This window comes from Octopus sinensis, unplaced genomic scaffold, assembly GCF_006345805.1.
Source record: "Octopus sinensis unplaced genomic scaffold, ASM634580v1 Contig18745, whole genome shotgun sequence".
NCBI lineage: Eukaryota > Metazoa > Mollusca > Cephalopoda > Octopoda > Octopodidae > Octopus > Octopus sinensis.
The window spans coordinates 244,601-267,611 of record NW_021835992.1 but is presented as its reverse complement, the minus strand read 5'-3'; the positions used below and the strand labels follow the sequence as shown (position 1 = coordinate 267,611).

The window sequence follows — 23,011 nt, the reverse complement described above, 5'->3', positions numbered from 1 at the left end:
AATATTTAACATTTCTACCTTCGTACTCACTTTAAAAAAACTGCACTTTCCGTATTTTATAGCTTCGCACAGCCGGGACATACTTTATTTTAAGTAAAGAGTTTTTTTATTTTAGCTAATCGTAGATAGGGCTAGGGGAAGATCTCTGTTTTTGTCTTGCTGAAAGATCTTGTCAAAATTTCTTTGGGTTCCTGAATTAGGTCGTCGGTTCAAAGATGCGGACTTTCTTCGAACTATTGTCTCCGGTTTTTTATGTTTGGCATTAACGACTGTTTGGGAGAGTAGGGAGTTTTATGATTGATGGTCGTTTTATTTCTTCCTTCTTTGTATCCTCCTTTTATTTCAAAATTTTAAGTTTTGGGATTCCCTAAACTGGCAGGTCGAGATAGAAGAGAACTTTGGTTTTTTAAATAAAAAACTTCTGACTTGTTCGACCTGTGTTTATTTTTGATGGAATATCTGGGTAGGATTTGGACTGGGTTGTAGATATAGACTTGATTAAAATAAATTTTTTTCAATCCTCAAGTTTCATATTTTCTTATCGCAGGGAATTTATTGTCTGTTTGTATTTCACATCTATCCACGAAGGTAAATAATAGCCTTGTGACCGGAGGGAGAATCTGTTTGCTGATCTTTGAGTATTCGCAGTAGTTTTGTGACCATTCTGGAAAGTTTGAGGAAAATATGTTGACTTTTTCATCTTGTCTTTTTGATTCATTTGCTTTTAAGATCGCGGATGTAATCGTAGGAGCGCATCTTCCAGTTCATTTTGATAAAAATTCTATTTTTTACATTTGATTTATTGTTTTATATTTTGATTTTTGAGTTATATACAAAAAAACAACCAATTAATGGATAATGCACATAAATTTTTAAATCGTATGCGGACAAGGGGACGATAAAATTTCAAAGGGGGCGATGAACAAAAAAGGTTAAGAATGTCTTGTCTAGGGGATCCCAGTATCTTTTAAGCTTCGACATAAATCTATTTGTTGAGCACAATAATTTTTCGTAGACCCCGGAAGTATTTAGAATTTTCTGTTTTGAGTAAATTTTTAGAAGCCTGTCTATAAAAAGTGTTTGAGTTATCACTATTTTCCCGTTATTTTTCAAAATTTCAGATAAAGTAGAATTTCCTAGGTCCAGGCTTAATTCTCTTCTGATGCGATCAAAGTCCCCACTTCCGTGAGAGATTCCGTGTTTTAGAGGACACTAGTACTCCAACAACACGTTCTATTTGGATGTTGTTGAGAAGAGTAATGTCCTTATCAACTCAAATGGGAATGTTATGCGTAACTACGGCACAGGACTGCTTAAACTCAACTTAGTGGAATGCCTGAACTGTCATTTTGCTTTAAAATGAAGAACAGAGGCCTAATTTTGGTTGATTGTGTGATTCCCTAATCAAGATTCTGTCATGTTGGAGGACGTCAAGTTTCACTAGTGTGTTTTCTTGGCTGATTTTGAGAGGCAGAATGTGATCCAATTTATCCCCCCTGATGGAGAGTTTGAGTTAATGAGCTATCGAATCACCCTCTTAGTTATATTTGTCACTACTGGCCTATAATAATTTTCCTTTCAATGTGAATACCAAATATGAGAGAAATGAATCACAATTAGTGATTCAGGCCAGGATTGTTGTGTTGTTGTAGTGGACAAGCTAGTAGTAAGAATAATATTTCTGCAAAAAATGGTTAAAATACTGCTTCCAATGTCTTCCGATATTTGTATGTCTCAGATTAAGGTCAGTAGAGGCACGTATCAGTACAATCCCAACCAGAACTGCTTTGTATAGACTTTCGGTTAACTTCTTTTTACTATTATTATACATTCGGTTAAAGATAATAGTTGTTGTGGTGTTGTGCATGTCCGTTCCTAATGATATGAGGAAATCGAATCCTAGGGGCCTTCCTGCGAAAAAGGATAAAAATAACATAACAAGTGCAGGAGTGTCGTCTCTGGGGCTGGATAACAGCACAAGGACTAGTATTCATGACAATCCAATTGCTGGGAATCCTACTATTCCAACTAACTTGCATTCCCTTTCGGCCATTATCGATGATGCTATTTGTGTTTCTGAAGCTGAGTGGGTGTCTCAGATTGTTTATGCCACGAAGCAAAGAATTGGGAGGATACCAAGAGGTGGATGGAACCTTATCCGTGAGAAGTTTAATTCAAAATTCTCGAAGAGTGCAAGTCTCAGTCAACTCAAAGGAATGAGAGTGGATAATAATTATGGAAGCAATTGCCATCAGAAGCAATTTCTTGAGAGCTCAGAAATTTCCACTTTTAGAAAGTGTCTAGAAGAGTTGAATATACAAATTAAGAATATTGAATCGATTCCAAGGGATTCACGTAAACCAACTCCAAAAATTCAAAATAAATATTTGAAAACTGATATATTGACAGGATTGAATTCGGCGATATATTATATTACGAAAGATAATCATCCTAATGATATCAATAGCATTTCTGATATTCTATATGCTGCTCAATGTGCGTATTTATCTCTAACCATGAGAGACAAAGCACAGAGCACATGGGTAGAAAATATTGAAAAGAAAATTTCAAAATTATCTGCAGAATTGGAAATTGTTAATTCCCATTCCAATCAAACACTACCTCCATCTGAAAAGCAAAAGGTAATGGATGTTCTCTGTCGCTATGGGTATAAGAAAACTAAGAAAGGTGAGCTGTCGAGGATTCAGATATTATTGCAAGACCTGATTAGGATTAACAATAAGAAAATAGAAGTTCATAATTCAAGGAAGCAATTTCGTAAGGATAATCAGTGCTTTGAATTAAATCGAAAAAGATTCTATCGAGACTTAACAAAGAAAGAGGAAGTGACGCTGTATGGATTTGATGATGAAGAATGTGTCTCTTTTTGGCAAAAAGTCTGGAGCGAGAGAAATGAGAGGCCTCAATCTTATGACGTTGTTGGAAAACGAACTACTTGTGCTGAACATATGCTTCCAGAGTTTACGGAAGAGTTTTTTGGAAATGTTATTAAGTATCTTCCTGACTGGAAGGCATGTGGATGTGATGGGATATATAACTTTTTCATTAAGAAGATGGAGTCATTACATGGATTTCTGTGTCACGAGATAACCCGAATAATTAATGGAGAGTACATGCCTGAAAGTTGGTTTTACACTGGAATAACATATTTGATTCCTAAAAAAGATGATTGTGAGACCCCGAAGGACTTACGTCCTATAACGTGTATGCCGACATTGTATAAACTTGTCACCAAATGTGTTAATGTAAAACTGGCTGATTTTGTCGAGGCATTTGGCCTAATTTCAGACAACCAACTTGGAACGAGGAAGTATTGTCAAGGCGCCAAGGAGCAAGCTCTCATTAACCAATGTTTGAACAAGGAGTACGGGAATGGCCTTTATTCTGCTTGGGTCGATGTGAAGAAAGCATATGACTCAGTTGATCATGATTTTTTGTTTCACGTTTTGGATTGTTCTGGAATCCCGCTTTGGATCGTAAACTTTGTGAAGAGCGTAGTTAAGAAGTGGGCAGTAAAGCTGCATATGGAAGGTAGAAGAATTGGATCAGTGAAGTTAAACCGAGGAATTTTACAGGGAGACTCATTGTCTCCTTTACTATTTGTTATGGTATTAGATCCTCTAAGCAGGATCCTTAATTCCGTGTTTCCAAAACTTGAAATTAACCAGGAAGATCCCAATATGTTAACATATTCTACTAATCATTTGCTATTTATTGACGATCTAAAAATATTTGCTCTCAAACAAGACACTTTACTCAAAATGATGGAAGCTGTTAACGGATTTTTTAAAATTGTTGGTTTGGAGATGAATTCAGAAAAATCAGCGTCTAATTTGGAATCATTATCATGTTGTAAGACTATTGACGGAATCAATGGATATCGGTATTTGGGTGTACTTGAAGATGGTGGAAGCAATGTTCTTAAGAATAGAGTTATGGACTCTATCTTTGAGAATGTTAAGAAGAGGATAACTATGCTATCGAAAACAAAACTCAACTCTGTGAATCTGTTTCGTGCTATAAATGAATATGCATTGTCACTATATAATTATTATATTGGGCTAATCAATATTGAACCTTCTGAATTTGATGATATTGACAGACAAATACGGCAATTGCTTACGTCGCTCAGATTACATCTCAAACCTGCAAATAAAGAGAGACTGTATTTAAACCGGAAGGCTCTTGGAAGAGGGCTTTCATCAGTTACTTTCAAAAGTGAACTAATGCTCTTTCAGTTCCTTACGAGTCTGGAAAATATGTCAACTATATGCTTACGGAGGGCGGGGATTCTGCGTGTAATTAAAATGAATAAATGGCATTTGGCTATGATCGCAGGATTTCTATCCTCCAAATATGCAATTATTGATAAGAAGAGTATTACTATAGAGTCTCTAAAGTCCAGTCAGATACAATATTTACAAAAGAAAATTAGTTCTAAAGCACTACATTCTGTGCTTTTCAAATGTGTGGATGAACCTAATGTTGATTTACCTGCATCCTCAGAATGGCTATCTAATGGAAATAATGGGCCACGAAGCGAAGCATTGTATTGTCTTTTGCAAGATCGAAACTTGTTCTTTGCATCCGCTGACTCATTATGCAATCATTGTAAGAAAAGCAAGAAAACTGTTGACCACATGGCTACTCAGTGTGGTAAAATGCTCAACAGTGATTATCTCCGGAGACACAACGAAGTTGTGAAGTGTATTCACCTTAACTTGTGCCGAATGTATGGACTCAAAAAAGCAAGACGATTGAAGGGACATTCTGTTCAGTCAACACTGTCGACGGGAAAAGTTGAAATCAGGGTTGATTCTACAATCCTCACCGAAACAAAAGTAGAATATAACAAGCCAGATATCTTTGTCCACGACAAAGTCAGAAACGAAATAAATCTAATTGAAGTGGGTATTACTTCACAGGATCGCCTCAAGCAAGTGGAGGTTGAAAAGTGTCACAAGTATGACCTATTGGCAAGTGAGCTTTCGCTTCTGTATAGCTGTCAAGTAAAAATAATTCCTGTGGTTATGACATGGGATGGAGTTGTCTCGAAATGCTTCAAAAATTATATGAAGAAACTATCTATTGAAGCAGGAACGAGGACATACATCCAATCCGTTGTACTGAAAAGAACGCTCGAGAGTATGATGATCGAACACAAGCACGGAATGAAGGTATCTGGTGAAGAATACGCTTCTGCTTCCAACCGGTATGTGGAGATGGCATGCAAAAATGAAGACGACCCAATGAATGCTAAAGAAGATGCAATAGTTGAATCAGATGTGGTAGTGGGGAGTAAGAGGCAGCTGGAAGTAGACTCTTCTTCCAAAAGAAGGAGAGTGGATATCAGCGAGCTGGAGTGAGATCTGCTTAGTTTCTGATTAACTATTAATTTATTATTGGTTTCAGAGTGTTAAAAAAAAAAATACATTCGGTTAACTTCTGTATAATTAATTAAATCCCTCTCAAATTGGCCATTTTTGGTTCCTTCAATTTTGTTAGCCAATTTGAGAAATGGCCAATCAGAGAATAAAATCGACAATTTTTCAAAGAAACTTTTTTTTCATTTGGCGCTTATATTTTCTACAAGAAAAAGAGAAGTTAACTAAATTAGATGAGTCACAGAGCAGATGGACAAGTAATTTCCATGTAATATCGCGAACAATTTCCGCTGAAAAAGCCAGGTCGTTTCAAAACTGAAACTACTTCAGTTAGCATAATTTTTTTTTAATTAAAGAAAATAAAAAAAAATCTGATTTATTTTTCACGTCATCATTATTTAGAATTCCGAAACAATTTGAAATGATACGTTGCGATACATCTTCCCATGCTATTTTAACAAATATCTAAACATCCTTTAGTGTGAGCTTTTTATATGAACTATAAACGGATGTTGATGTTCTAATAAATGCGGCAATTCTTTTTCGAAGACGATGCTACCCAAGACCTGAAGCAACCCACCTTCGCTAGTGCTAGGCCTATGTGTCAAAAAGGAGCTGACCTTTAAACTCTCGACTAACCTTTCAGCCACTTAGCCTAGCTAGCAACTAACTTTGTTTTTTAATACGGTTTCAAAGCCAGTTCAGAAGATATGTGTTTAAAATCTATTCAAGACCACCAAATAATGCGTCTCTATTAATAATCATTCTTTAGCCAACGGGGCTGAAGACTATGCTTGGATGTCGGAATACAAAGGTGGTGGGTTCTATCCCGAAAAACGTAAATTTCCAGTTGGGGTCAAGTCTTGTCACCGTTCCCACCAGTGAGGCGACGAGTCCATCTGGCACGACACATATGTAGAAATGGGACCTCCTACCTCTAATCAATTTATTATTGAAATTTTATTAATTAAATTAATTAGTATTTTTAAGAATGCACCTATAATATTATAAATTATTATCTTAAGTCCACGTTGCTTTTTTTGTTGTAGTTCAGTTTATTTATTTGTGTTTGTTGTTTATTTCTATTATTATTTGAGTTAATGGATTAATCCGTCACCAATTCATTAATATTTTATAAATGAATTGTTGATTTTTGTATTTTATAGTCCATGACTCTCTATATATTTCATTATTCAAAAAATATTTCCCTGTCAACGGATTTCTTTTTTTCACAGGGAATTTTTTTAATTATACTGCTGGGAACAAAATATTTATGGCAGAAAAGCAGCAATTCGAAATTTTTGAATATATGTCGATTGATTATTTATAGATTGATTATTTATATGTCGATTTTTTATCGAAATTTTTGAAGGACTAATCACAATTATGGAAATTTCCCTTAAATGATAAAATTATATACGGTTTCAAAGCCAGTTAGAAGATATGTGTTAAAAATCCAGTCAAGACTACCAAGGGGGGTAAAAACTAATTATTTATCAATTGAACTTACTAATGCGTCCTCTCACTCGATTCTCCTCCTCTTTGAGCTAAAGCCAATCTCTTCGATGGCACACTTGTCCATCTCACAGGGTTGGCCTCTTCTGTGATCGTTCTCAAGTTCGAATCAATGGGCTCACTTGGCAAAGCCTCTTTCGTTGTTCCATTTCATATTTGTGGAGCTTTTCCACTTCTACTTGCTTCAATTTTTTTGAGAGGTGATTCCAATCTCTATAAACGTGATTGTGTTCCTCATTTTGTCGAGTACAAGGATATCCGGCTTGTTATTCTCAACCTTCGTATCCGTGTTTATTGTCGTGTCGACACGAATCTCCACAGAGTTATTCGCAACCACTGATTGAACAGAGAGACCTATTAATAATGTGTTTCTATTAATTGAGAGTGATACTAGGCTGAGAACGATATTAAAAAAAATTCATTTAAAGAAAAACAAGTCTTTTAATTGGTTCCTAAACTGGCCAAGTCTTTGCTATCTTTTTGAATTTCATGGCCATCTTAGATTCCATTATCACCATACCACTAGGTGAGAAAACTTTGACATAATATATTCTCGTATCTATATGTTCATTTAGAGAACGCTCCCGCGGTCCTTTATTATTGTCGGTTCTAACTCTTCGCAGAACCTTGTCCCCAATTTTATAAACACAGATATCATTTTTCCACAACAAATAAATAAACTGAATTACAACAAAAAAAGCAGCGTGGACTTAAGATAATACAGTCAACCCTCATTAATCCGAAAAATTCAAATCTACTTTTTCTTCGGATTTCGAATTATGAAGGAATCTAAAATTTATATGATTGTTGGAAAAATGATCAAATCAGTGATCAAAGAACCAATCTGTTTATAAACACAATTATTTATTGAAAAATCGAATAAAGTTCTTTTTACAGTGTTTATTGTAAATCATCCGAGATGTGTTTCAAATTTTTTACAGTAGCGTTTGTTGTATTTGAAAAAAGCAATTCAAACAAGAACTTGATTTAATGACAATTTAAATTGGCAATTTTTTCGCATCAATTTGATCATATAATGGATACTTTCTATTCTGTGGATTAGCATCAATATCTTGCTATAATAGAACATTATCCCCCACCTTAATCCACATCATAACACGCGATAAACAACCTTAATGCCGTTTTGGTCCAATTTCCGTTTGTTTTTCATTTTTCTCCTGCTTTCGTTAGATTCTCGTATGTTGATAACAAATTTTTTGTAATATTTTAATCATCGATTAATTCATTTTCAACAAATTGAATTTCTGCATCAACATCTTCTCCATTAAACGCGCAGAGAGCTTCCATTCCTTCATCACTTGGTGCATTTTACTCCCATAAAGATATTGAAAGGAATATGCTTTGTTGTTGCATGTCGTGAACAATTATAGTCATAAACAATTCCTGTGATAAAATCTTTATTGACGCCAAAATTTCTATTAGAACTACTTGTAGGTGAAATCCACCTTTTGATAGATTGATTAAATCTAAAAAGTTTGATAATTTATTTACTGTAGTTTACCTTTCAACCTAGCAATGAATCTGAGATGCTCTGGGCCTTACGCAAACATGTTTTATTTTCATTTTTTGCAAATTTCATTTACATGGGAATTCTTAAATTCCTTTCCGTTATCTGTTTTTAGAATAACTGGGAGGCCAATTGTGTAATAAATATTTTGTAATAAAGAAGAAATCTCAACAGCAGATTTATTTTTAATCAGCTCAACAACACCAAATTTGGAAAATGAATCAATAAGTACAAGATTTTGAATCATTCACTTCAACATATCGACGCAAATCGACAAGGTCGACAATTTCCAAAATGATTAGAATTATGCTCGGACTATTTTTAGATGATACAACCAGTACTTCAATCATTAGTAATTTTAGTTCTGCCTCTTCAATACACACAAATCGTAGTTTTAGGCCATTTCTTCGTATATAAACTTTTCCATCAACGAAAGAAAATGTTCCTGAATGCTGTTTGACTTTATATTTTTCCTTCTTATTCAAAAGTTCATCGAAACGAGCAAATGCCGGGTCCAGGCAAAACCGGTGACATTGATTATAACTAAAATTATGATTATGTATGATCTTTATTTTTTATTCGTTTCATGTGCGTTTTTTTCATTGTTCAGTCGGGAATTTGTAATTCAACAATTTTGATTGACAATATACTCGAAATTTGTACAATCTCTCCGTATGGAGACTCTAATTTTTGAAGAGCTAAGTATGGATTCCAAGGTGTTATGTCCGCAATGAGTCAGTTGATTAATTTTCATAGCCACTAATTGCATCTCCTCATGATTTCCTGCAGAAATGACTATTTTATGGTTTCCACGTGAGTCTCTAAGATCTAGCCGCCCGGATTCTTCGACTTTTGAGTTAATTTGTATTTTTTGTTTAGATATTCCAATGATCCCCTGCTCTTCCAATATTTTAACTAGATCATCATACTCTTGGACAGTTTTGACAAAATAGCGGTACATCAAGAAAAACTTTATAGAATATGCATGTTAAATTATCTATTAAAAAATTATAAAATGCTGCGTCTTTTAAAATAATGAAATTATATATTTCTTAATTTTAAATATAATAACTAAGAAAATTTAGATATAATTTTTATAAAAAATTCTTAAAATGTTAAATTCGAGCATTCGGTAACCGGTAGCGCCTGTGACATAATAAGAAAATAGTCAATACGAAAAATTCAACTAGCATCATAAATTAGGCGAATTGTTAAAAATTATTTGCGGCCCCTGTAATTTTTTTAATTTGCGGCCCCTGAGTAAAAAAATCTTGAGAATCAATGTATATTTCTGACAACCCATTTGTTTCTGCACTTTAAATGTCCAGGATTTTTTCTTTACGATTTAAAAAGAAAATTTCTCCGAGAACTATAAACGACTTTAAATCAAAATCGCTCAGTGACGACCTTCAAAAATATTCGAGATTAATTACATTACTCGGTTGCAATTCTTCGCGGGAACTGCCTCTCTATCCGCAGTGCTTCGTCGTCGGACTAACCCTCAAGTTCACGACATTAATTCTCTATTAATTAATTTGACTGTAAAAAAAGTTTATAAATTAAAAAAAAAAAAAAAAATTACATTACTAATACATTACAGTCAAAAAAAGTTCAATCATTTTATAATTATACTTAGGAAACAATTATTGAAGAGGAATCAAATGAGAAAAGAGTTAATCTTTTAGAAGCTTTCAGAGCTCTAGAGATTATTAAAACTTATCCTTCTCAGGTAAATGCAGATATAGATGATCACGAAAATATTATGCCGATTGGGGAAATGTTAAGAAAATTAATTAAAAAACATAAAATTTCTGATTTTGTTGAATATAAATAATTTTATGTAATCTATATTGTAAGCTTATGTTTCAACTATAAAATATTATTTAAATTGCCTCTCGAATCCGGCGATTTTTTGATCGGTCCCAAACGATGACATTTTATTTTTATCTATTAAATAAAACCTTCAAAAAATATTCGAGATGAAATTGATTTTAAAACAATTTCCACTATTTAGCAACAAGGAAATATTATAAATTCATATTGAATAATTATTAATGTTAATGTAAATGCAGGCATATTTTTGCAAAGAAAATCCCTACATCACAGGACTGTAAGAAATAATTATCAGAACACTCTCCGTCATAAACAAAAGAATATCAGAACACTCTCCGTCATCCATTCGTGAATAGGCATATTTTCAGGCCCCCAAAATTTTTACAGAGTGAGTAATCTAAATTCTCAATAAATAGTCCAAGTTGAGCGATTTGTGGAAACTGAAAAATGGCATTCAAAGGCATGAAACTTTAATGTTGAAATAAGATTGTTACAGATGTCTATATTCACTTTACATTAATTCTAAGCTATTCAAACTATCAAATGAGTTGTTTAGTATTCTTGAGTCTCCAGAACAGTGATAAGTCCATACAATGCTATCAAGTTGGTTAAATTCGAGAATATTGTTTCACTGGGAAATGTAATGCTCTCCCCTAATTTCAATTTCGCGTGAATGATCATCAACATTTTCTCCATCAAATGCACAGTTTGTAACAGACTTAATATCCGTCAATTGTTAAGTGTAATGACTGGTCATAAATTTAGACCTGTGTTAAATAAACAATTTGTTCAATTGCATTGCCATTAATTAAGAACAGGAAAATATTTAATGAATAATCATGTTAGTTCATTAGTAACATCCGAATTTTTAATTAAGGGCAACTCTCGTTGCATAACAGATTATCGGATATTGGATAAGGACAACGGTTGCAGTCTATTGTAAGTAAAATAGCCTACCAAAAGCTTCCATTGTTTTTAATGTTAATATTCTATTAAAACGTCCAGCTATACCAACTTTGTCAAGATACAAAGTTAATAAAATAGAATTTTCTCCCTCATTCATCATTTTATTATTATAATATCTAAATATACATTCCTGGTTGAGAATCATAAGTGGATATGCAAATTTTCTGACCTCCCCGAAAACTAAACTTTAAATAATTTATAATACTAAATTTGAAAGTTCTGATTACTTATTTTTGGAAGCTGAAAAATGGCATTCCTCGGCATTGTACTGCAATGTTAAAATAAGATTGTTACAGAAAACGTAAACCTTCTAAACGTGAAAACGCGTCCATGTTTACGTAACTCATGTTACTACAGTCATGCAATTCTCTAATGATTTAAAAAATTAAATTTACATTATTATTAATTTATTCAAACCATCAAACGAGTTGATTAATATTCTCCTTAACGAATTTCCATCACAGTAACTGATATTAATAAAATTTTTGTTACAAATTTGTCAAGCTGGAAAAATTGGAGAATATTTCTCCATTGAGAAATTTAACGCCGTCTCGAAGTCCAATAAATGATAGATTTTGCACAAAATTTTCTCCACTGAATTCGCAGTTTGACAAATAACTAATTAAAAATAAACAATTCTTCAAAAACTTTCGTGTAAAGTCGCATTCACGTTGAATCACTATGTTAACAAAAAGGAGGGAAAGTGAAATCATTATGATTATACGTCACATTTTATTGTCAGTAACTCATTGGTTAGACATTGTATTAATTTTTTTTATAATGAAAATATTGAATCAATTAAGTATTAATTAAAGTATAATTTTCTCAATCTGTTCATTACTTCCTCTATTCTGATATTCCCTCAGGTAAGGATGCCAGCCTCTTTCCTTGGGAAGTGCTATGGTCATATCTATTTGTCGATAAATAACTTTTATTCTTTTGTCCAGTTCGAGAGTCCTTTGGCATGGCTCAATTCTGTTCTTATAGGAAACAATCATGCTCTCAAGGGTTTTTTGATAGTGAGTGATTGTATATACGCATGTGTTCTCTCATTGATGTTCAACGATTGTGCATACTGTTGGAATTTTGAAGTGACAAGTCCGTCCCAAGTTAATACAATCGGTACTATTTTCACATTGGCATGATATATCAACTCCAGTTCTTTTGATAGAAGGTCATACTTTCTAAGTTTTTCTACCTCCACTTGTTGTAGGTTTGGGGCAGATGTTATCCCAACCTCAATCAGGAATATCCGGTTGTTCTTCTTGTCAAAGACAAACAAATCGGGCTTGTTATGTTCTAGTATTATGTCTGTTTTAATGAAGGTGTCCACTTTGATTTCGACAAACTCATTAACAGACACAGTTTGTACAGAGTGAGTTTTCAGATTCTTGAGTCCGAATTCTCGACATAAATGAAAATGAATACACCTAACTACTTCATTATGCCTTCTAACATAGTCCCCATGCAGCATCTTTTCACATCTGGTAGCACAGTGGTCGACAGTCTTCTTCCATTTCATACAGTGTGGACACATTAAATCGTGGTCTGCAAAGAATAAATTTCTATCCTGTAGAAGACAGAACAAGCCTTCTGACCGTGGAGAATTATTGCCTCTGGCTAGCCAGTGACTGGAATCTTCAACCTTCACGAAATCTTCCTTAGAATTTTTATAGAGAATTGAGTAAAGACTTTTTGAAAAGGTCTGATCCAGTAGGCGTTTGTTCTGCGCATATGACAACAGTTTTTTCCAGTAAAAGTGAATCTTTTAAAGAATATTTGTGCTTCAAGTATTCTTCAATAGTGGCCAGATGAGTTTTTTCCAACATTTCGGCATGAAGAATCGAAAAGCTTCTTTTGCAAGCACCACTTCTGCGTTTTAAGTCCAAAAGGAGTCCAAGGAGCATACTTTCACTTAGAAAAGAAATTGAGCGTAATCCTCTCCCAAAATTTTTACGAGGAAGATATAATCTCTGTTTGTTTGCTGGTTGGAGGTGTATTCTGTATTCAGTTAATTTTAACCGAATTGTATCGTCTACCATTTCGAATTCAAATGGCTCAATATCAACTAGTCCGATGTAATAATTGTACAATGAAAGAGCGTGTTCATTAATTGCTTTGAATAAGTTTACTCCGTTCAATTTAGTATTTTCTAGCCTCTCTATCCGCATAATTACTTCTTCCAAAATGATTTTCAGCATATTCTGTTTCTAGATTTTCCCAGTTGAGCTTACAAGCACTCCAAGGTATTTGTATCCATCAATTCCATCAAGAACTCTTGCCTCTTCTGACAACAAGTAGGTATTCGTGGGCGACTTTTCCAAATTTTTCTCCAGCCCAACCGCATGGAAATTCACCTCTTCCATCATTTTGACAATAACATTTTCACTCTTCGAAACAAGTTTCAAATCATCAATGAAAAGAAGATGATTTGTCGAAAACGGTGTGATCTGATTTTCTCGCCCCATAGAGACCTTCGGAAACTTAGAAGATAATAGGCGGCTCAGTGGGTCCAACACAAGGACAAACAGCATAGGTGTCTCCTTGGAGGATTCCCCGTTCAATTCGTACATCTCGAATATATTTGTTATTTAGTCTGAGTTTGACACTCCATTTAGTAATCAGCGACTCGACAAATTTTACAATCAATCCAGGTATCCCAGACTTTTCCAAAATTTGTAGTAAAAAAGAATGATCCACTGAGTCAAATGCTTTTTTAACATCAATCCATGCAGAGTGTAGCTTGTAATCGTTTGATCTGTTGATCTCTTTGTTAACTATTGCTTGCTCTTTCGCACCTTGGCATATTCTCCTCGTCCCCAATTGGTTTTCTGAGAGGAGGTCGTAAGCTTCCACATATTCACAAAGTTTGGTATTTACACATTTAGTCATCAGTTTATAGAGAGACGGCATACATGTTATAGGCCGCAATTCCTTTGGAGACCTTGGATCTTCGCACTTTGGGATCAGGTGTGTGACCCCTGTATAGAACCAATTTCCTGGAATGGTTTTTCCACTAATGACATTAAGGATTTGCTGAGAGATTGAATCATGAAGTGATGTAAACTTCTTCAAGAAGAAATTATAGACTCCATCACAGCCTGGGGGTTTCCAATTTGACAAATATTTAACTGTCTCTTCAAATAAACACTTTTGGACCTCGGCTGATACGCCTTCTCAATATAGCCCAGTTTTGTTTTCCATTGCTCAATTTTGCTCTCCATATTATTTTTCCACAGAGACTTTTCAAAATTCTTCGTGCTCAATATTTGATAACACACTTGTCCAACGTAAACGATTGTTGAAATCTGATACATTGAATTAGGGGGGTTCTCTTTGATATATGCAGCTACTACACGATTCAGACACTCCAGTAAAGGAAAGTTTAGTTTTGAATAGGGAGCTTTTTTGTACATGGTCGAAGGGAATGATCAATCAATAATATTTCTTCCAACTGTTGCATAAATGTCAATTTGCAACAAGAGAACAGGTTTGCACCACATCCACTTGAGAAATGACTCACTTTTCCTGATTCATCAATATTAGTGGTTGAATTTGGGGTAATCTCCAAATTTAGCCATACTATAAAACACAAGAGAATAAATTATTTAAAATTTTATTAAAATAATTCCTTGTTAGAAATAAATAATTAATATTAATAAATTAAAGAAAACACACATCGTCAATAAACTAACAAATGAACCAACCACCTACCCTTTCAACCATTGTTTCTCGCCAAAATTCTCATATAATTTAAAAAAAATACCTCAAAAACGTAGAATGCAATGGCCAATATTGACTAATTCTAAAAAAACTCGTAAATAAAGTGGTGGGATATATCTATTTGGGGACTAACCGTGACGTAGAAACAAAAATCAAAAAAGATGATTGAGACAATCCTGATCCTAATTTTGACCAAGGACGGAAGCCTATGAAGAGGTCGAGTATCTGAAAATTTGCGAGAAATGGTTGATCGAGTTTTATACAATGCGAGATTGTCCTCGAAATAGACTCGGTGGCCCAATTACCCCTAACCCAGGTCAAAGAAGATCAACTCAGGACCACCAGAATGAATTGATTTGGTTTACAAAACTTAACAAATAAAAAAATACATGTCTAGGAAAATTTACAAAATCAAGTAGTGTTCTGAACGATGCCAAGAGGCGCATGTCGCAGTATTGGAGGAGAACAAGTTGAACAATGCATAGTAGTAAAGCTTCAAATCACTGAATTATGTAATTGTGGAAGCGGAGTGGGCGGACTGAACTTGTATTTCTCAGTTAAGCCTGATTCATGTGGCAGAAGATGGACTACTTTGTTCTGCTGGACAATAGAATCAAATTAAGGAATAGTCAGACGAGAGGTATTAAAAACTATAAAAACACCTATAAAATTTACAAGACGTTTTGGGATTAATGCTTGCTAAAATAAATATGAAAACTCTAAAAAATACTTATTAGAATGTACTTTTTATCAAGTTTAAAACAAAAAATAAGTATAAAAATTTATGTAAAATATTAATGGTCATTTCTGCAAATAAAAATATACTCACTTTTCCTTTGCTCCATCAACTTCTATGTTCTATAATCACTTCGAAAATGAGGTGAATCTTCTAAAAAACATTAGTAGAGGAATTTGAAATGATTGACGTCACTTAAGCTTGTTTATTTTAATTTTTAAATGCTCTTTATTTATCAAATTAAAAATAATAACTTTTTCACATGTATCACTTTGTAATCTTTTCACGTGTTTTTAGTTTCTTATTCTATCTTTGATTGTTGCAAATGCTTCATTTTTATCATATTTTGTTTAGTTAAAGTTGAAAATTAATCAAATTGAGTACCTGTAAAATATTCTGAATATAGTTTATTTTACAAGAGAATTTGTATTTTATCAACTACTTAATTTTCATTCATTATTTATATGACAAACACGATTGTCTAGATCAGGAGTGTCAAACTCATTTCTTTAAGGACCGGATTAAAAAAATTTTGGATTGTGCTGCCCAGACTATTAATTTTTTGACTTAAAAATATGTTTGTTTATAACGAAGAGGTCAAATGCTTGCATTTACATCTATGTCGCCAATATGGAATTAAAAAGTCGAAAAAATTAACCCATTCAGTCCAATCTGTTACCAGCAATGAATTTGTGGAAATCCGAGTCGATACAAACCTCCAGACTGATAATGCTATCCCAAATAACAAACTCGACATATTTGTTCACGACAAATCGAGCAACACAATTACTCTTATCGAGGTGGGGATCACTTCACAAAATTGACTCAAACAGGTCGAAATTGAAAAGTTTCACAAATACGACTTGCTGGGAATGAACTGTAAGCGATCCACCAGGAAAAAGTAAAGATCGTTCCTGTCGTCATGACTTGGGACAGAATATTGTCAAAATACTTCAAAAATCATCTGTCAGTGCTTGGCGTGGAGGACAGGATGAAGACATACATCCAGACATTGGTGTTGCGGAAGACCTTAGAAAGCATGCAAACCGAGACAAGGCACGGGTTATCGATGTCTGTTGAAGAGGTAGCCCTGAATCTAGACTGCGCGTTGACATGAATCTGCCCATCCGTGCACTGAATGTGGGCCCTAAGAAGTTGAGATTGATGGAATAAAACACTGCGAAAACGGAAATCGAATTATAATTTCCAAAGAGAGAATTCATTTATAATATTTTACTAAAATTAAATTAATTGTCACGGTCCAAGTAAGGTCAATTCTCTAAATACGAGTTTCGAGTATTTCTAGAAATATACTTTAGGTGGCTTCTTTTCATCGCACGGGACTGTACAACGATAAAAAATTTTCATTCACAAAAATAAAAATGTTTATAGACGGATAGCCTGAAGATTGCCACTGACTATAGCCATGGAGACGTGTTTGGCAGAATAAGTTGTTTAAATCTGTCTTTGATCGATATAAAGAGGAAAAAGAAACAAGGAAATATTAGAATAAAAAATCAATCGCAAATATGTTAATGCAGGGAATATTGAGAAAATCCGACATTACAGGACTGCGAGAAATAATTATCTGAATCTCCTTAATTATAAAATAAAAGCTGTTTATAACAGGATTAAGACACCAAGGAAGATTACAATCGAAAAGGTCATTTTACAAGAGGCCAAATCTTACTGCTTGACATGTATCTCTCCAAAATCAAGTGTATATCTTTGTGATTAGTGCATGTAACACTAATTAAAGATTAAAAAAGGAACAAGGAAATGAATAATCAAGTTAGTTGATTAATAACATCCGAATATTTTATTAGGTACAATCCTCTCTACATAGAAGATTGGTTGAACCAGGATGGCGGCAGAGGTTGCAATCTATTGTGAGTATACTAACGCACCATATGCTTCCTCCACAATTAATGTTATCTCTTGAGTTGGACTTGAATTTATTCTTACACTTGTGTCATTTAAATACATTGGTAGCAAACTTTCACTATTCGTCACAATTCTTATATAAGAATATCTAAGTATACATTGTTGGTTGGGACCCATTGTTGAATTTGCACATTTTTTGCCCCTCCAATATACTACACAGTGAGTAATTTAAAATACTTAATGGTTAGGAAAGATTCTTGGGAATAAGTGAATTTTGGCGGCTGAAAAATGGTATTTGATGGCATGACACTTTGATGTAAAAATAAGATTTGTACATATATTCAAAACTGCGTAGACGTGCAAAGGTATCTACACTGAGATAACGAAGGTTTTCGCAATAATACAGTGTTCTAATTATTCAAAAAATTTAAATGTACATAGAGGATAATTGATCCAAACTATCAAATGAGTTGCTTAATATTCTCTTTAAGGAGTCTCCATGACAAATACTGATATTAATGAAATGTTGATTACAATGTCTGCAAGTTGGTTAGATTCGAGAATATTTCTCCATTGGGGAATGTAACGCCTCTACGAATTGAAACTGTTCTTCCATGTCCCGCAACATGTTCTCCATTGAATTCACAGTTCTTCAAATTTCTAATTTAAAATAAGCAATTTTCAAAAACTCTTTTGATAAGTCACAGTCACTTTGAATCACAAAGTGAACAAAAAGTAAAACAAGCGGAAGCATTATAATTAAACGTAATATTTTATTTTAAATAACTTAATTGTTAGACATTGAATTAATATATTTGTTGAATTTTATTTGTTAATAAAAAAATAGATTCGCGATAAATTGGCTTTTTTCTTTAAAAAATTATAAATTAATAGGATTGGTCGTACTAACGATCACGATTGCCCGCTCGTTTGCGAGACGTCGGAGCTAAGGCTCCTCCTAACCTCAGCAAAGTCTGACATCTTGGTCATTAATGAGATGAAGCTGAAGGAAGCAATGAAAGTGGAATTTGAAGACTACACGTCTATTAATATACCATGGAAAAACAAACTAATGGATTTTGAAGGAATAATTTTATAAACAATCCAGTTTTATCTAAGTTGTAAATTTGATCATCATTGTATCTCTGTGAAACTTCACGAAATTTAGAAATAAAAGACTCGATGTCAACAGGATCGTCTGTTTTCATTTATCCATGCAATTTTCGCATTCGAAATCCATGTTGTTTTTTAAATTTACTAGTTTAAATTAGTGCGCAAAAAACATTGCTTTACTAGAAATTAAGGCATCATTAAGAAAACCGCCTAAATATTAGACCCTAAATAAGATACCTCTAAACTCAATCAAATCCATCCCTCAACGAATTTTAGCTCAAGTTCAGGAATCTTAAGATTTGATACTTTTTTGAGGCTAGATTGTGTATCTTGCTATCTTTGAGAAGAGAATCTTTTTTCAAAAAAATGTTGTTGATTGTTTTTCGAGAAATTTTTTTATTAAACAAAAAAAGAAAATCTTTCGGCCAAATGTGATAAAAATGAGAATTCTCCTAAGATAAAATTTCTATTTTCTGATTAAAATCCAGACGAGTATAATTATTACGAGAAGACATGTGGGACAAATTTTATTAATAAAATTCAAATTTATTAAAAAAATCAAAATGTATGGCCAATTCTCAATTTTCCAAGAGTAAATTGTTAAAAATGGCCAATTTGAGAGGTGGCAAATTTGAGAGGGTTGAGTATAGTTTATTATTGTGAACTGAAGCATTTTGAATATACACGCTTTTTAATTAACAACGAAATGCCTTTTGGAGTCAAAAATACTTTCCAGATAGTATGAGCTGCTTATGCAATTATCAGCCTGTTAAAAAAAATTTGAAAGAGATATGGCCAAAAGGATTATCTAATTTCAATCTCTGAAAGATAAACTCTCCTCTTAACCCAAATAAACCTACCAAGCATTAAATATATTATTCAGTTAGTCAAAATGCACTTGTTTTCATTTTTTCCAGTATGTAAAGATATAAATTAAAATCTTGGCCAATTTTGAAGTGTCGAGCCCTCATTTGAAAGAACAATTTTTCATTTCATAAAAATGACCAGTCCGTTTTTAGAAAAATATTTAAAAAGAGAAAAACAGAACATGCATTGAGGTGACGAGAGAAGTGACTGAAGCGGAAAATTCTTACGCCAACTTTAGTACCCAGAAAATCAAGGTGACAATTGATGAGCTACAACCAATGGTTCTCCAAATGCCTAATTATATAAATATATTAACCTGCCTTGCTGTTCTCGAATGTACATTTGGATTGACTTGAGTTGAGCTATCGCTGTGTAAATGCTGGATATGGCTTTACGTTCCCTAACGACCTGTCTGGCATATACTTTACAAATGTCAATTTTATTTTCACGACCTTATTTCTTGATTTCGTTACCTGTGGTTGTTTTCTATGCAATAATCATTTGAACTAAAAAATTTTTTATATTGATGCAATTCTGTATGTGGCAAATATATTTCTATCAGTGACTGAAATGTACGAGCCAAACAAGTAACAAGAGGCTTTAAAATATTTCCAACATGAATTGTTTAATCCTTAAGTAATTCCTGAGGAAAATAAAACTTTCCTCTCTTGAATTCCTTTTCTATTAAATGATTCACAATGACATCATCTAGGAAAAAAACGTTCCCCGTTTATTAACATAACATATCTGTACTTATTTCTGTATGTTTTAATCTCGTAGGAATGCAAACAGAGCACTGATATTTTGTTGGTTATTACATTCGATAGTCAACAAAGTCACTTGAGAATTTTGTTTAATTATAGTTTTCTCGACCATTTTTGGAGTTATTTACTTTTTCTGTTCTCACTATAATTTACATTTAACAAAAATAAAAACTGAACAAGTATGAAATAATTTTTAAAAAATTACATTGAATTACCACACAAAATAAAGTATTATTTATTTTTTAGTTTTTCTAAAAAATGTTATATTTTTGGGACTTTTTGCGTATTTTGTTTTAAGTTAATTCCAAATGGATGATATTTCTGCAAATAAATGTTAATTTTTCAAAGATTCTTTTTGTTTGATTTTTTCTTTAATAAAGACCCAAAATTCTTTATGGATTTAAATCTAGGCTTTGTTGGATTTAATGGTAGCAACTCGATATTATTTACTTGAAAAAAACGCTTTGCTATTGCCGAAGTATGTTTCGGATCATTTGTTTGTTGGTAAATACGGTCGATTTTGTTCAGAAATGAGCTAAGATTATTCGTTACTATATTAACATACAAAACTCCATCCTTCTTTTCTTGCATCCAAATTAAATTACTGAATCTATTAATGCTTATGGCATCCTATACTATGATAATTCTTTTACCGAATTTTGCTGTTTTAGTACATTTTTTGTTAAATATTTTTTTTCTTTTGATTTCTCATTACAAAGTTCTTCCATCATTATTGTACGTGTTAAATTTACTTTCATCACTGAAAATATTTTAGGAGTACATCCCATATTTGGCAGAGTGTCAATCGTCAAAGATTATGTTTTTTGGTAAGAAATGGTATTTTCGTGGACGGATAACTATTCAAACAATTTTATTGTATTGCTTATCGTTTGAGAACCGAGTAATCATTGATGATAGAAATAACAGAGTCGGGCTTTGTTCCAAACTTCAGTTTTATGGCTCCAATACGATCTGAGACAGCCTATACGCGTGTCACACGGTCGTAAAAATCTATGTGAACTGCAAATCAATGTCCATAATGTCGGCAGTCAGCATCCAAAGTGATTATGTAGTAATCATTCAATTTCGGGTAATCTCCAATTTTAGTCATAATATAAATCTCGACGTATAAGCAATAGATTTTAATTATTTTTTCATTTTTTATTAATTTAAGTTAATTTTAATGGGATTGTCTATTGTTAACTATTAGGAGTAGAAATTCTTGGAATATCTTTTCTTTATCAACTACCAAGGTCCGCCACGTGAATTCGTCCAAATAAGATTCAAATAACGCTCGCGATGTTTTTAAAATAAATTTACGAGTTTTACCAAATTGCCTTTTTAGCTTTCTCTTCGCTCGCATTTATGTGTTCTCAATATTTTGAGTATGGATGGAGCGGTCCAAAGGGTGAACAAAATGTTCGGAGTGATTTATCACAGAATGTGAATAAATCCCTCCTCCAATGTGCACAATCCCACTATAGGCTGCCCAACCATCAGTAATGATATGGGTGCCGGAAAGTACGCGTCGAACAATAACTTCATTGAGTGTTTCCGCTGTCCTGTCTAAAGGATAAATGGAAAAAAGAACCTGCAACTTCTTCAAAAAACCACTTTCTAGTTTCCCTGTCTATTCCACCCAATACCCAATGGCCTGGTCGCCAATGACCTCGATGGTACTTTCTGTGAAAAAAAAATAAAATTAAATGAATTACGTAATGTATCTTCATTAACCACGAGTCCCCCAAATTTAATAGGAGCATTTGCAAGAGACACCGTAATAAGTTCTCTGCACGGTAAATGACTTTCTAAAATTAGTTTAAGGATGACTTACTAGAAAACCAGCTGTTCGTTCTTAGAAGTTTTGCATGGAATGCATAACCAAATTGCGTTGTCCACGTTTCTTTTTTACTTAGATAAACGACAGCGTCTCTATTTTTGAGAATATAGGTCTTACTTTACAGCGAACGCATTTCATTGTGTTAGAGATCAACCGCCTCTCTGCGCACCAAATTACACACTCTTCTATATTATCGCCGAAGAGCCTGTATAGAGACAATAACCGGTTATATTCCTGCATTATTTGCTCATCAGACTTAATTGCAGCCGCATCAACAATAGACAAACCCATTTAAAATTAAACAATCCCATTAAAATTAACTTAAATTAACAAAAAATGAAAAAATAATTAATATCTATTGCTTATATGTCGAGATTTATACCATGACTAAAATTGGAGATTACCCAATTTCTAATAGAATATGCTGTAATCCTTGTCTCTTGAATCCAGCAAATAGTGACACCACGGATAGATAAATTACGCGCGAGTTGATGTTTTTTGGTGATAAAATTACCAAAAGAGTATGGGAAACGGGAAGACATCTTTTCAAAGAGGGACGTCACCACCCTAACCCAAAAAGTGATTGCATGATTGAACTGTTATTGATTTTCCTATTTTTTCTAAGAAATTATTGAAATATTTAACACAGTTGAACTAGAAAATGTAAATAAATTTAAGACATAACAGTTTTTAATGTTCAAAAGTACCGCAACTCACATTACTTATCGCAATTTGCTACGCCCTTGTGTTCACTGTACAGTGGGCGCAAAAAAAATCCGGTTTTCTTATTTTTCGAATTTTTCAATATAAATTTTATATTATTTTTTTTTAATTTAG

At 33.3% G+C, this 23,011-nt stretch overlaps 1 protein-coding gene across 1 annotated transcript; it reads left to right on the top strand.

Moving 5' to 3' along the window:
- The first annotated feature begins 1,883 nt into the window (after window positions 1–1,883).
- LOC115231619 lies at window positions 1,884–7,260 on the top strand. Its single transcript, XM_029801603.1, has 3 exons — window positions 1,884–5,001; window positions 6,178–6,243; window positions 7,121–7,260. Exons 1-3 carry the CDS (start codon window positions 1,884–1,886, stop codon window positions 7,258–7,260), a joined length of 3,324 nt encoding a protein of 1,107 aa, XP_029657463.1.
- The last annotated feature ends 15,751 nt before the right edge of the window (window positions 7,261–23,011 follow it).

What these genes read in the sequence shown, in the direction of transcription:
- LOC115231619 (XM_029801603.1), top strand. Translation starts at nt 1,884, where the DNA reads ATGAGGAAATCGAATCCTAGGGGCCTTCCTGCGAAAAAGGATAAAAAT. An exon ending in CAAGTATGACCTATTGGCAA is followed by an intron (nt 5,002 to 6,177) that starts GTGAGCTTTCGC and finishes ATCATTCTTTAG; the next exon opens with CCAACGGGGCTGAAGACTAT. An exon ending in TGGGTTCTATCCCGAAAAAC is followed by an intron (nt 6,244 to 7,120) that starts GTAAATTTCCAG and finishes TTTTTTTGAGAG; the next exon opens with GTGATTCCAATCTCTATAAA.